General features: G+C 40.6%; 1 protein-coding gene across 1 annotated transcript in view; it reads left to right on the forward strand.

The window, feature by feature from the left end:
• RAB38 (RAB38, member RAS oncogene family) overlaps positions 1-14,138 on the forward strand; it is a 52,079-nt gene that overhangs the window by 18,359 nt on the left and 19,582 nt on the right. Inside the window, exon 2 of the mRNA XM_080640823.1 lies at positions 4,112-4,392. Within this exon, the coding sequence (XP_080496949.1) occupies positions 4,112-4,392 (281 nt within the window). The remainder of the gene's footprint in view (positions 1-4,111; positions 4,393-14,138) is intronic.

The raw sequence follows: 14,138 nt of genomic DNA on the forward strand, positions 1-14,138 counted from the left end.
TGATTTCCCTTTTTTTCCAGCTTTATTGAGATATAATTGACATATAAAATTGTGTAAATTTAGGGTCTACAATGTGATGGTTTGACATACTTATATGTTGTGAAATGATTGAAATGATTACCACAGTCTACAATGTGATGGCTTGATATACTTATATGTTGTGAAATAATTACCTCCATTACCTCACATACTTACCATATTTTTTGGTATGTGTGGTGAGAGCATTTAAGATTTAACCTCTTACCAACTTTCAAGTTTATAATTAATTGTTAACTATAGTCATCTTGCTGTATCTTAGATCCCCAAAACTTATTCATCTTATAACTGGAAGTTTATACCATTTGACCAACATCTCCTTATTTCCCCACCCTCAGCACCAGAAAAACACCTTTCTAGTCTGTTTCTATGAGTTTGGTTTTTTTAGGTTCCCCATATAAGAGATCATACAGCATTTTTCTTTCTCTGTCTGACTTATTTTCCTAGCATAATGCTCTCTATTCTGGTGTGTGTGTGTGTGTGTGTGTGTGTGTGTGTGTATACCCTCCACCTTCTTTATCCATTCATCTTTTGATGGGTGTGCAGATATCTCTTCAAGGTAGTGGTTTCATTTCCTTTGGCTGTACACCCATCAGGTGATTTCTTCTGCTGCATGGCAACTGTGTGAAACCTGCTTTTGTCTTTTATTTATTTATTTATTAAAAATATTTTTATTGATTTCAGAGAGGAAGGGAGAGGGAGAGAGAGATAGAAACATCAGTAATGAGAGAGAATCGTCGACTGGCTGCCTCCTGCATGCCCCACACTGGGGATCAAGCCTTCAACCCGGGCCCGTGCCCTGACCAGGAATTGAACTCGTCAACCTCTTGACGCATGGGTTGATGCTTAACTACCGGGCCACACTTGCCGGACAAGGGTGATTTTTGAACCATGGTCTTTTTTTTTTTTTTTAGCAGTAAATTACCTAGACAGTGGTTGGCAAACCGCGGCTCGTGAGCCACATGTGGCTCTTTGGCCCCTTGAGTGTGGCTCTTCCACAAAATACCACGGCCTGGGCGAGTCTATTTTGAAGAAGTGGCGTTAGAAGAAGTTTAAGTTGAAGAAATTTGGTTCTCAAAAGAAATTTCAATAGTTGTACTATTGATATTTGGCTCTGTTGACTAATGAATTTGCCAACCACTGACCTATGATAAATTCATCGGGTCTCTACTTTGCCCATATGTAGGCACTCACTAGAAATCACATGGTTCTCATTCTTTTAATAAGAAACAGCAGAAAGGGCTGTCAGCTGACAGGATAGGCAGGATAAAATGTGTGTCAGAAATGCCCTGGTCTGAATGTGACCTCTTGCTGGAATGTCAAAAATACAAATGTTCCAAGTCTATTGGCCCAGTGACCTTGATAAACAAAGGCTTTTTCTTTTTAGAAACATACTTTTTTATTTCTTGTTTCTCATCACACACACACACACACACACACACACACACACACACTCACAAACTCAAACATAAACACATTTTCTTTTTGGAATTCCCATGAATGTGCTAAACCTATGTGTGTTGCTTTTATGCACAGTCTTGAAAATTACCTTTTGCCACATATTTGAAATGTAAAATCTTTCTTTTGGAGGGTGGCCTTCTTCTGCTATGAAAACCTCTGGACAAGTAGATTATTGAATAACCCATGACTTTGCCCTTCATCTGAATTGTTCCCTGAAAGGGATCATAAGACATCCTTCCGAAGCCTAGAGGCCTTCCGAGCCCTGAGTGATCACAGAGGGTTTTCTTCCCCCTGGATCCCTGAAAGGTCACGGCCACCCTGAATGGTATCAAAGGAAATCACTCTTTTGCATCAGAAACCAAAAAAAGAAAAAAGAAATGTAAAACTCATTTGGGGAAATGGAACGTTTACCTGTGAGTTGTGTGTCATATGAAGAGTATTATACCCCTCTCTTTCATTGACTGGATGACTGTGGAAATACCATTAAAACTGCTTCTGTGGTATAACCCCTGTAAGAAATGTTTTAGGGTAATCGTGTTTGGCTCTGACAAATGCTCTGAGCACACAGGCTTCCACACCAGCATGGGAACCATTGACCTTCATCCATTTCCACTAAGTGCTTGTGGTTTATGGATCATTTTCCCTTACAATCCGCAGTGCAAGTGCCAATATGAACATAGCAACCTACAAGAGAGTGTGGTAACTTGAGTTCAAACTCATCATCACAAAATCTGGAACTCCAAGTTCAATGTAAAGTGTTCTCAGAGGTGTGCTGACCTGTATGCTTTTAGACACATGCCAGTTTCAGCATTTTCTTCTAAGATGAGTTGGCTTATTGAATACACACCTACCTTTGTTTTAATTTATTTAACTTTGTAAGACTCTGAAAATAAATTCTCAAGACAGAATAAAAGGCCTTTGTCTGATCATATACTTCTGGGATTTTTTGGTTCAGAAAATATAAACCCAATTTTCATTAGCTGTCTTTAGCAACTACTAGTGGACAGAGTGACAACCAGTAGGCTTTTGTCCTCTTTTGTTAATCAGCTGAAATACCTGTAACTTTTTGTTATAAGCGCTGGTCTGCAACTATGATTTTACTACCCATATTATATTGTCTTTCATAATTTTTAACATGCTGGAGAAAGGGAAGGAAAACTGAAGTGCCAGCTAGTTCTAAGATACTGTGCTGGATGCTTTACACATGTTAATTCATTTCATCCTTATGACAACGTTTTGAGCTGCATATTCTTGTTGCCATTTTGCCAATGAGGAAGGCTAAACTTAGAGTGTTTAATAATCTTGCAAGTATTCATTAGAAAAGTAAGAATCAGAGCAAAATTGATTCTAGCTGATTGATCTAAAAAAGACCAGTCATCTTTTCCTCCCTTCCCTCTTTCCTTCCTTCCTTCCTTCCTTCCTTCCTTCCTTCCTTCCTTCCTTCCTTCCCTCTTTCTTCCTTCCCTCTTTCCTTCTTTCTCCCCTCCCTTCCTTCCTTCCTTCCTTCCTTCCTTCCTTCCTTCCTTCCTTCCTTCCTTCCTTCCTTCCTTTTTCTCTCTTTGTTTCAGAGGGCTTTTCTTATCCAATAGATTGTAGACTACTTACGGTAGAGATCATCTAGTTTGTGTTGCATCCTAGCATGTTGTCCAGAGACTGCCATAGACACATACATATCTGTTATCTGTTCCCTTGAGTCGGACGGGACAACTCCTGGTATGTAAACCTGGAGGAGAGCTAGTACAGACTATTAGTTGAGAACATTCAGTGCTCCTAAATAACTATGGGCTCTGGATTAAAAAGGCTTAGATTTGAATTCCGACCTCCCAAGTTCATTAATTTGTTCAATTTCAACAAATTACTTAGCCTCACCAAGTCTCAATTTTCTCATTTTAAAATGGGGGTAATAATTGTACCTTCATGATCATTTCTGTAAGTTATGTTTCTGATGGTTAGTAACCATACAGTAAATGCTAGTTATTACTATTATCCTTAATTAGAGTTCACTGTGGGTACTTTTTAAACATACTACATTATTTATTATATTTATCATTATAATGTATCATCCTGCTAAAATGTAATCTCCATGATGGCAGGGATACTTGTGTTTTAATCATTGTATCCCATGTATTGAGGACAGCATGTTAAATAGACATTCCATGATAATAGAAATGTTCTGCATTGGAGTTGTGTAATACTGTAGCCACTAGCCACTGTGGTTGTTGAACACTTAAAATTTACTAGATAGTGTGACTGAGGAACTGGGTTTTAAATTATAATTAGTTCTAATTACTTTAAACTTAAGTAGCCATATGTGGTAGTGGGATACTGTATTAGCACAGTTCTAGAATATTACATGGTTACACAGAAGTTTCAATAAATACTTGTTAAATGAATGAATCCTTTCTAGACTCAAAGATAAAAAACAAAGTGGCATGATTGCGTATTTAGCTTATTCCTTAAAGATAAACAATGAAGCACTTTACTGAGTGATCAGCTCATACCAGAGGCCTCATAAGGTTGCTATATATATATATATATATATATATATATATATATATATATATATATTTATAATTGCAATATGTTTTTGATTTCTATTTCTTTTTGGTAATAGGTCAAGAAAGATTTGGAAACATGACAAGGGTCTATTACCGAGAAGCCATGGGTGCATTCATTGTCTTCGATGTCACCAGGCCAGCTACGTTTGAAGCAGTGACCAAATGGAAAAATGATTTGGACTCCAAGTTAAGTCTCCCTAATGGCAAACCAGTTTCAGTGGTTTTATTGGCCAACAAATGTGACCAGGGCAAGGATATGCTCCTGAACAATGGCCTCAAGATGGACCAGTTCTGCAAGGAGCACGGTTTCGTAGGATGGTTTGAAACCTCAGCAAAGGTAACGTGATCTTAAATGATAAACTTATTGTAGGTAAGATTCACAAAGAAAATGGCATGTAATCATCGTTGTTATCATCATCATCATGATAATAATATGTGTTTGAAAAAAAATATTATGTGTTTGCCCGTGATTTATAGTTCCCAAACTGCTTTAAGCACTTTCTCACCTCAAGGGGTGAGAAGGGAAGGGCAGGAACTATTATCTGCAATTTAAGATGATTGTGGCTAAGGGAGCAAAGCATCTTGTATATCATCCTGTCAATAATAGTTAATAAATGTTTTCGTTTTTTTGAGTGCTTATGTGTCAGGCATGTCTTACAAGCATTTTCTCATTAGTCCTCACAGCAACCCTATTAGGTAGGTAGGTTTTTATAATAAATGAAAGAAGTGGGCCACACATTCAGTGTTTCTGCCTTATTCGTGTATTAATTAATTTACTCCATCAACATACAATGTTCTTTTGTATCAGGAATTGTGCTTTGCCCTCAAAATGAAAAGATGGCAGGGACACAGACTGTGGCATTGGGCATACTAGGAGAGTGGAGTGAGAGTAGACAACAAGTATATATGTGAAGGCCATAGTGTGGCTTGGCACTGTTCACTGTGCTAGGTGGCCGAGAGGGAGCAGGAAGTGGGGCAGGGGCAGGGATGGAAGATGAAGAATTAGGTGTAGGTGATAAGGGTGCTATACCTACCATTATACCCCACACTGCTATCTGATTTGTCAGGTACATGATTCTTTCTCTACTCCCTTTTGTTTTTGTGTATATTTTTGTATCTTACTATCAAAGAGAGAGTGAGAGAAAGAGAGAGAGAGAGAGAGAGAGAGAGAGAGAGAGAGAGAGAGAGAGAATTTTAACAGTAATTTTGAAAGTTAAAATGTGCATAAATGATATAAATAAATGTTTTGCTCTATTTTTTGGACATTTTTTGTATGCATATATGTGTGTGTGTGTTACATTATTAGGATTGCATCCCACAGTTTTACATCATGATTTTCCACTTTTATTTATTTGTGGAACAGGAATTACATACTTGTGGAGCATTGGCACTGAGCTAGTTGTTAGAGGTTCAACTGTCAATAAGACAGGCATAGTATCTGTACAGTTAACTATGGAATTCACACTTAGGTCTCGTTGTGAACATTTGTGCACATCCCTGGAGAATGGTCTGAAAATACATCTTGACGGGCATCATTCTAATAGGCTCAGGGGCAGCGTCTGGCAGACTTTACGCTGGGCACTAGGGAAAGATAGGTTCCAGGGAGGTCATCCTGGAGACAGAGTGACTTGGTCATTGCATTCCTACGGGAAGATGACAAGCCATTGAACTAAGCGAATGGCTTTAGGGATTGAAAGGAAAACCTGATTTGAAAATATCACTGAAGTGGAAACACCAGCAGGATTAAGCAGCTGCTTGGATTGGGAGATGATGGAGAAGAGGGTGTTGGGGACACTTTCTGTCCTGGTTGGGATTAGTTTTGTTTCCATTTCATGGGGAGTCTCAATTCCTACCTTCTCTCTGTGCCGTCTCTAAGCTGGCCTTACGTTAACAAGTGGTTACTTCTCAGTTCCTTCTTGGAGTCTCAGTGTACTCTTCCCCTTCCCCCCCTTTCTTCCCTGCTAAAACTCCTTGTTCCATCGATTTCTTAAGATGCTTCCTTTTATTTAAGTCACAACATCTATCATTTTCTACTTATGGGTTGTCACTGGACCTTTTTGGTTTGCTTGTTTTAAGAATTTATTGTTGTAAAGAGAGACACCTAGAGCAAACTCACAGGTGTGATAAATTTCAGAAATTTAAGAAATATTACATTTTTATAGTCTGATTCTTGGATGATAGTCTGGCTTTTTAAAAAATTCTCCTGTCTGTTAACCCCACCCTCAGTTTTACTCCCCTGCCTCAAAACTCCTTCCTTTCAATAGAGTCCCTTTCAGCCTGGAATTAGGATTTGGAGGACTCTTCTTCTCAATTGGTTACTTTATATCTGAAGGGAAAACTCAATGAATGACTTACATTTCTGTGGGGGGGCGGATTTATTTTCCACCATTTATTCATTCAACAAGTATTATTGAGCACTTGTTATGCAGCAGGCGCTAGGAACAGAGGCATTTACAAAACAGAACCCTGACTTCATGTACAGCAGTAGTAATAACAAAATATAAGTAAAATATATGGGATGTTGGATAGTGAATAATCGCTAGCAGAAAAAAAAAAAAAAGAAAGGAAGGAAGAAGCCTGTGAATTTGTGGGGAGAGTTGAAACTGCTTGTGGGACAAAGGCCCTTCTAGACGTCTTTTCACCCACCCTGACGTGCCTGCTCCACCATGGCCGTCCTGAACTCTGCTTAGGGGCATGATGTTCATTAACTTAAGGCCTGGCTGACCTTTTTCACTGATTTATATAATCCTCTAAATCCCTGCAAATGTAAACTTTGATGAGAAGCTTTGAACAGAGCGAGGGTGGAGGGAGTTTCACAAGCCTAAAGTGCACTCAACCAAGAGGGTACAAGGCCTCACTGTAAAAGGTAGAACCAATATTCAACATTTCTGTTCTCCCCAAACATAGGGCTATTGAAATCGCCCTTCTGAATATCTTACTAGTGAAAATGGCTTCCCGGTGCCAGGTTGGTCTTCAAAGTCAACCCCTGGGAGTTCAGGAATAATAAATGCTGCAACGTTGGCCTGCTGGCATGTCAGACTGTTCAAACAGTCTCTTTTAAAGCATCTGAGAAAGCCCTGCCTGCTTTCTGAGGATAGTATTAGGCCCAGATCACACTGGCAGCCGGAAGCTAAGATGGCAGCCTTTGGAGACAGCTACCGATTCATTCTTTGCTACATTGGGGATCAGGAACATTCCCCTTAGAGGCCTTTCTCTTAGAAAGTGAATCTGCTAACAATGAGCATCCTCTGGAGTGACGTCATAAACCAGTCTGATGATAAACATCTGATTTCCTTTTTTCTGTCTCTGAAACTTCTAATGCACCGAAGGCAGAAATCCTGTGGGTATCACAATCAGCGTGGCCGTCTCTGGGCTGGAATTAACAGGGAGTTAGCAGAGTTTGTCATGGAGACCAGCCCCCATCTTGCCACTGACCAGGCAAATTGACCCTCTTGGTCCTTCGTCTTGGGGAGTAACTTTTTATGAGTTTGCATGCCCCATGCTGTTACTGGAACAATCATCCTTAGCTTCTGGCTAGGAGTTAAGAGAGAAGAAATGAAAATTAAAATATATGCTGGCATCTCTGATATTTTTTTTAATGTCATCTCTTAGAATATTAAAACCAAAGGAAAGAGCAGAAATAGTCTCTCCTAAGTCACGTTTTCAACCACTTTCTTCCCCTTTATTGGTCATGTTTACTTGAATTCTACCTATGGATTCACTAGGGCTAGGTGATGTTTAATTGGGGGAATCCTATGTCCCATTTTCCTGGAATATTCTTAGTTTATGCCTGTTGTCCTAGCATAATTATTAATAAGATTCCCATTCCTGCTTTGTAATTAAAATTTACGTGATCAGCCATGGCTGGGCGGTTCAGGTGGTTGGAGCATTGTCCTATACACCAAAAGGTTGTGGGTTTGATTCCAGGTCAGGGCTCATACCTGGGTTGCAGATTCAATTCCCAGTCGGTGCATGCAGGAGGCAACCAACTGAAGTTTCTCTCTTCTCTCTCTCTCTCTCTCTCTCTCTCTCTCTCTCCCTCAATCAGTCAATAAAAACATCCTCAAGTGAGGATTTTTTAAAAATTTACATGGTCACTCTATAGATCAGGAGCTCCAATACATTACACTATCCACATCACACCTGAGTTCCACTAATGACTATGTTATGCATTCCTGTGCCCAAGCCCCGTCCTTACAATATGCTTTGGTAGATTGTCTCCTTAGAATGAGAGCTCTGGCCTGCCTTTGTTAGTGCAGTCCCAAAGTTGTGATTCCTGTCTTCTGGGCCCATCTCAGTGGTGACAGGGCTCGGCCCTCTGCTGACCCATTTACCTGCTGCATTCTTGGTGCCCATTGCTTCTTTTAGATTCACTCTTTGATCATAGGCACCTGCCTTCTAGAGTTGCTGTGAGCAAGAAATGATATATGGGGTCACTGGATCACACACACCACATGGATGTGTTATGTCTGATCATGCTCCCCCCCTCTACCCCCCCACACAGACACATATAATCAACATCCCTATGATCTGTCTGTTCCCACAGCCCATCCACTGGTCTGGGTGTCAGCATCTGTGTGTGGCTAACAGCAGTTGCACTTGGCACAAGGTCTATTTCTATATCTTAGCCTTTTCCAAGTTGCTCCTACCTGCTCTTATGGTATAAGTGTGTTTTGTATATGGTGTGTTCAGAAACAGGACACCAGGAAAACACCCGTATAGATGGAACAACAAATTCTATCTGTTCACTAGTAGGGACAGGAACCAAATTCACAGAAAGAACTTCAGTGTCCTTTCTCCTGGGCCCTCCTCATTGGCCCTCCTCCTGGCAGATTTCCTTGGCTATTTCTGTCCTACTTGAACTGACCAGTTAGGCCCACCCTCACCTCAGAATGTGCTATGATCTATGGGTGCCCTAGGAAGAAGCTTTCTTACATTAAACTCCACCCAATTTGAGTCTTCCCTGATGCTAAAAAGTGTCGATGTGCATCCTGCAGAGAGAAGGAATATGTACATCCAATACTGTTCTCTATAGGAAGTTAGTTCCCAGGGGGAAGCATAGGCGTTTCACAGTGTAGTGGAATCTTGCATGCGTTAGGCTTTCCAGCAACTATGAAACACATTTGCTGTCTTTGGGGGAACATCTAGCCATGGGAGGCTCACCTGCCCAGGAAGAACCCATAAAACTTTCTTCCTGTGCTTTCTTTGCAGCTAGGGCACGGGTACGTGGCCTAGATTCCACCAATCATACTGATTCAGAAGTGAGCAACTAGAGAAACAAGGGGCAATGCAGAATCCATGTTTTCTGGGCAGGGTGGTGGCAGATCAGGCCCCCGTCATGGATAGACAAGCAGAGTTTTCAGAGTCTTGTGCTTGACACAGTTACAGGATCACCGCTGGCCCCAGGGACAGTCGTATTCAGGTGAGTTTCTGGGAGATTCACAGATAATAGGACCTACTCATGCTCAGTGGTGGCTGCAGCCGTGTCCTCATCAGGCCTGTTCCACGTGGGGTTTGAGTTTCTGGAAGCTTCAGGTTGAGCCTGTTTCTCTACACAACCAAATAATTCTGCAAGCTCCCCAACATCCTTGAATGAACTATTTTCATCCTCACCTTCTGTATCTTACAACTGAGAAACTGGATTCGTATACATGGTCAAATACTTTTGAGGAAACCAACTTAGACACATGCTTCCCTTGCTGCAGGACTTCTTAGGACTTTGATATTCGAAATCATTCCAAATCTTCAGTGATTAACAGCGCCTCTGTTTCTTCCTGCTTGCTATGTGGTAGCTTTGTGCAAAGATTTTTATGTGCATGAGCTCATTCAATCCTTAGCAGGATCCTGTAAAGTAGGCATTATTATCATTACTATTTTAAAAGGAAAAAAAAGTTGAGATTTAGATGACGTCCCTAAAGCTATATTATGTTACTACCTATTTCTTTGATTCTTTTTTAAAAAATACGTTTTTATTGATTTTTAGAAAGAGAGGAAGGGAGAGGGATAGACAGACAGAAACATCATCAAATGGCTGCCTCCTGCACGCCCCCTACTGGGGGTCTGAGCCTGCGATTCAGGCATGTGCCCTGAACTGGAATTGAACCGGTGACCCCTTGTTTCCTGGGCCAATGCTCAACCACGGAGCCACACCGGCCAGGCTATTTCTTTGATTCTAACATATACTTTTTGCTCTTTCATATGTTAACATTTTAAAAATCAGGATATGTCCTATGTCAGTGTGGATTTTGAAAATGATGGTGTGTCATACACATAACGGCTTTTTTACGGCCTCTTCCAAAAGAGGACTTCACCATGCAGCAGTTCCTAAATGTTTTTGGCCACATAGAACACTTAGCAAAACAGTGGAACACATTTAGGGCATGCTGGCCTGGGATTTTCATGTGGAGGAAAAATTTTCTGTGTTTTATTGTGTTTAGTGAGCTTTTATTATTATTATCATTATTTTTAAATTGCTCTGCAAGCTGAAAAATGCCACAATTAAGAAGTGGCTAGTTTTCTGAAAGCTGCTTGAAGAGAAGTATCACACATCATTTCTTTTTATAGGCTTCCAGAAAATGTGCACTTAGAAACATAATGTATTTATACCAACTGGAAATGCATAGATAATTACACTTGGGTATGGGTAGATAGTTATTCTAATTAATTTTTAATGGGTTGAGGATAGAACATTATTTTTAAAAAATCTTCATTATCTTTAAGTTGGGTAGTAGATGATCTCTGATTATTCCCATTTTTCAAATGCCAAACCATGAAAAATTCTTGACAGTCGCTGATGGATTCATTGATTCGACACAATTTGTACCGAATGACTGACTGTCTAGATCAGTGCTCTGAACCATGTATATTGAGCCCCTGCTGAGTTCAGAGCATGCTATTAGGTGTCACTTCTTATTCTTAAAATGTCTTATTGTTAAAACTCCCGATGGGAAGTAGATATTCCAGGTTTTAGGTACCCATCTCCGAAGAATTTAGATGAGGTTGTATGCTGTGCTTCCACTGATTTAATTGGTCACAGCACATTTAAGCCTGCATTTTTAGCTGATCTGATGAGAGCTGGTTGAACTTAGGGTCATAAAATAAAGAGCCCAGCAAAGTTAGGAGGCAGCGTTTAAAGGAAATGTTTAATAGTCATGATCGTGTACTAGGCTGTAGTACAACCATCTGAATCATTGCTCTGGCAGATCCTTAATGCCCTACATGAAAAATGCAATAGTTTCTTGAAGTTGAGAGTAGCTTAAGTACAAGAGGCTCAAACTCAAGCTACCCATTTGCCTAGGAGTCAGTAAAAATTAATAACAACATTTAAATTTTTATCTTTAGTAAACTAGTTCTCCAGAGGTTATCTAGATCTATGTGTATAATTTATTGGATAATATGAAATCCAGCTACAACTAAGGCATTGTAGGGAAATAGAAATGGACTCTCAGAGAATATAACCATAGCTAGGTATGTAGGAGGGAAGGTGTTGCATGTCACTCTCTTCTAGCTCCCCATTATATTTATTTCTGTAAAAATCTTTTAAGGAAAAATACCTATGTGCCTGTCTCTATAAATTTCAAGGAGGAAGGATGCTCCTGAGGCTCTGTTCTACCTTGAGCTTCATCTGAGGCAGAGGTGAGCTCTGTGGAAAGTGTAGGTGATGGAAGAAGGAAAAAGCAGGTAGAGTGCTGTATCCTTTGGGAACGAAAACATTGCCTGGGTGCAGCTGGGTGCCGACCGTGACTCAAATGGTCCCTGGTCTTGACTAGTAAACCATGGCTCCTGGTCTCAGACATGGTTTACTAGTGAAGAATGATTACAACCAGGTTCTGCGTCTGGAGCCAGCCTTCCTCCTGGATGTCTGTCTCTAGCCATGACTACTTTCTCAAACTTCAGACTTCCATATTTCCTGGAACTCTACCAGGACATCACCCAGACAACTCTTCAAACCCAACATGTCTGAAACGGACCTCCCATCAGTTTTGCTGCACATCAGATCATCTGGTTTGGAGATGTCACATCCACCCAGACATCCACGCCTTGCACCCTTATCCACAGTTACTCATCCTTCACAAGCTCCTTGTTCCTGACCATAGAAATTCCCATAGTGAGGCTGTCCTCTGCCTTCCAGGCCTGTCTCTGGCTACTTTGTCCTTCCATTTATCCTCCAGTGACTCTACCCTGTTCACATCTTGGTCTTCTCCCTGCCTGGAACATGCTTCCTTCAGTTATTCACCTGCCTCTAACTCTTCCTTTATGACTGGGCTGAAGCATCATCTGTCACTGACTGTCAGGTGGGCATCCTCTCCTGTATCTTACCACATTACATTAAACGTCTTTCTTTTGGAGCCTGATCCCTGCAACATCCTCCTTGTCTTCTACGAGTAAGGTGGCTTGCACAGGGAGGGTGATCTTAGTCAGTGTTTATTGGATGGAACAGAATTGTTTGTTTCATTGCTTCTCATGGATTCTTTCAGAAGTTTTTTTTACTGTATTATTCTTTTCCCTACCCTTTGAGGGAGCATTTCCACCATAAAAGAACTGTGTAGAAGCAGAAAAATTAATTCACTGCTGTGTTTCCCAAGAGGACTCCACATTATGTAACTCCTCTCATCCAGAAATCTCTCTAGACACTTTGCACAGCAGGGAGATTTTAGTGCTGCACAGCATGCAGGGGGAAGTAGAGAAGAAAAATGAAGAAGAGGGAACAGCCACCCTTAATTCCTTGGGCCCTAGACTGGGAACTCTGAATTCTTTTCTTGGTAATGGTGTATAGCATCCTGCAGGGCTCTACCATTAGCCTGTGGATCTTATCATCTCACTTATTTTGAAATCTGAAAAAGACCCCAGAACCAGAATTTAGCAGTTTTCTCCTCATTGAAATTCTCATAATATTGTTTTACATGTATCTCTTATTTGTTTCAGCTACTGTTATTTGAGCCACACACAATGACTAGCATACTAGTATTTACCTTTTTTACTAATAATGAACTGGAGTTCCAAAGAGCCTTTTACTGACCCGTATTGGAGAAACCAGGCCTAGACTTCAGAGCTAGACCAGAGCTCTGTCCAATGACTCATTCTTGAACAGAGTTGTGTATCAGCAGCACCTGGGGAGCTTGTTAGTATTTTAGACTCCTCAGCCCTACTTGTAGAGATGTCTAGAGGGGCAGAGAATGTATGTTTTTGGAAAACAGTTTTTAGTGATTTTCATAAGCACATTGGTGAAGATGCATTGTGCTACACTTTGTTAATTTGTTCATTCATTTGTTCATTCATTCGTTCATGAACTATTCCTTGAATAACTACTGTTATTCGTTTAGCCACTTTGCTAAGCTCCAGTCTCTAGGAAGAAAACTGACATAACTGAGTAATCCTATATAATAAAAGCCTAATATGCAAATCGACCAAACAGCGGAACGACCGGTGGAACAATTGGTCACTATGATGGGTACTGACCACCAAGGGGGCAGACACTCAACGCAGGAACTTCCCCCAGCCCACAGGCCCCAGGCCAGCCAAGGCGGGTGCCAGCAGGGGCCTCCTGATCGCCCCACCAGTCGCCCCACAGATGGGCTCTGATCACCGGAGAGGCCTAGGGACCCTACCTGTGCACGAATTTCATGCACCGGGCCTCTAGTTATAGTATGAAGTTCCATTAAAAACTGCTGGCCTCTATGAGAAATGCGAGAGCACTCAAAGGAGAAGCTGTTACCTCTACCTGAGAGTATGGCAGCTTTGTAATGTTTGATCATCTCTTGACCCCTAATAACCTGAAGTTCCACAATACTCTGCTATTGTGAAACTTTGTTCATTAACTGTGCTTGGCCCTCTGTGAGCTTTTTCAGCTTATGTTCTAAGAAATATTATTCCTCTTCTCCTATTTATTTATTTATTTATTTATTTATTTTTGGTTCTTTCTTTATGGAAACCTCCTGTTTGGTGTAAACTCCTGAATTAAGTCTGTGCACCTACTATGCTCTTTCCCCTCTCATATGTTCAGCACTTTGTAATTTTTATTTCATTTTCTACATTTTTGAGTTATTTTCTAATTGTTTGTTATAATTTTTAATTCCAGCAATC

The sequence above is a fragment of the Plecotus auritus genome (assembly GCF_963455305.1).
Source record: "Plecotus auritus genome assembly, chromosome: 9".
Classification (NCBI taxonomy): domain Eukaryota; kingdom Metazoa; phylum Chordata; class Mammalia; order Chiroptera; family Vespertilionidae; genus Plecotus; species Plecotus auritus.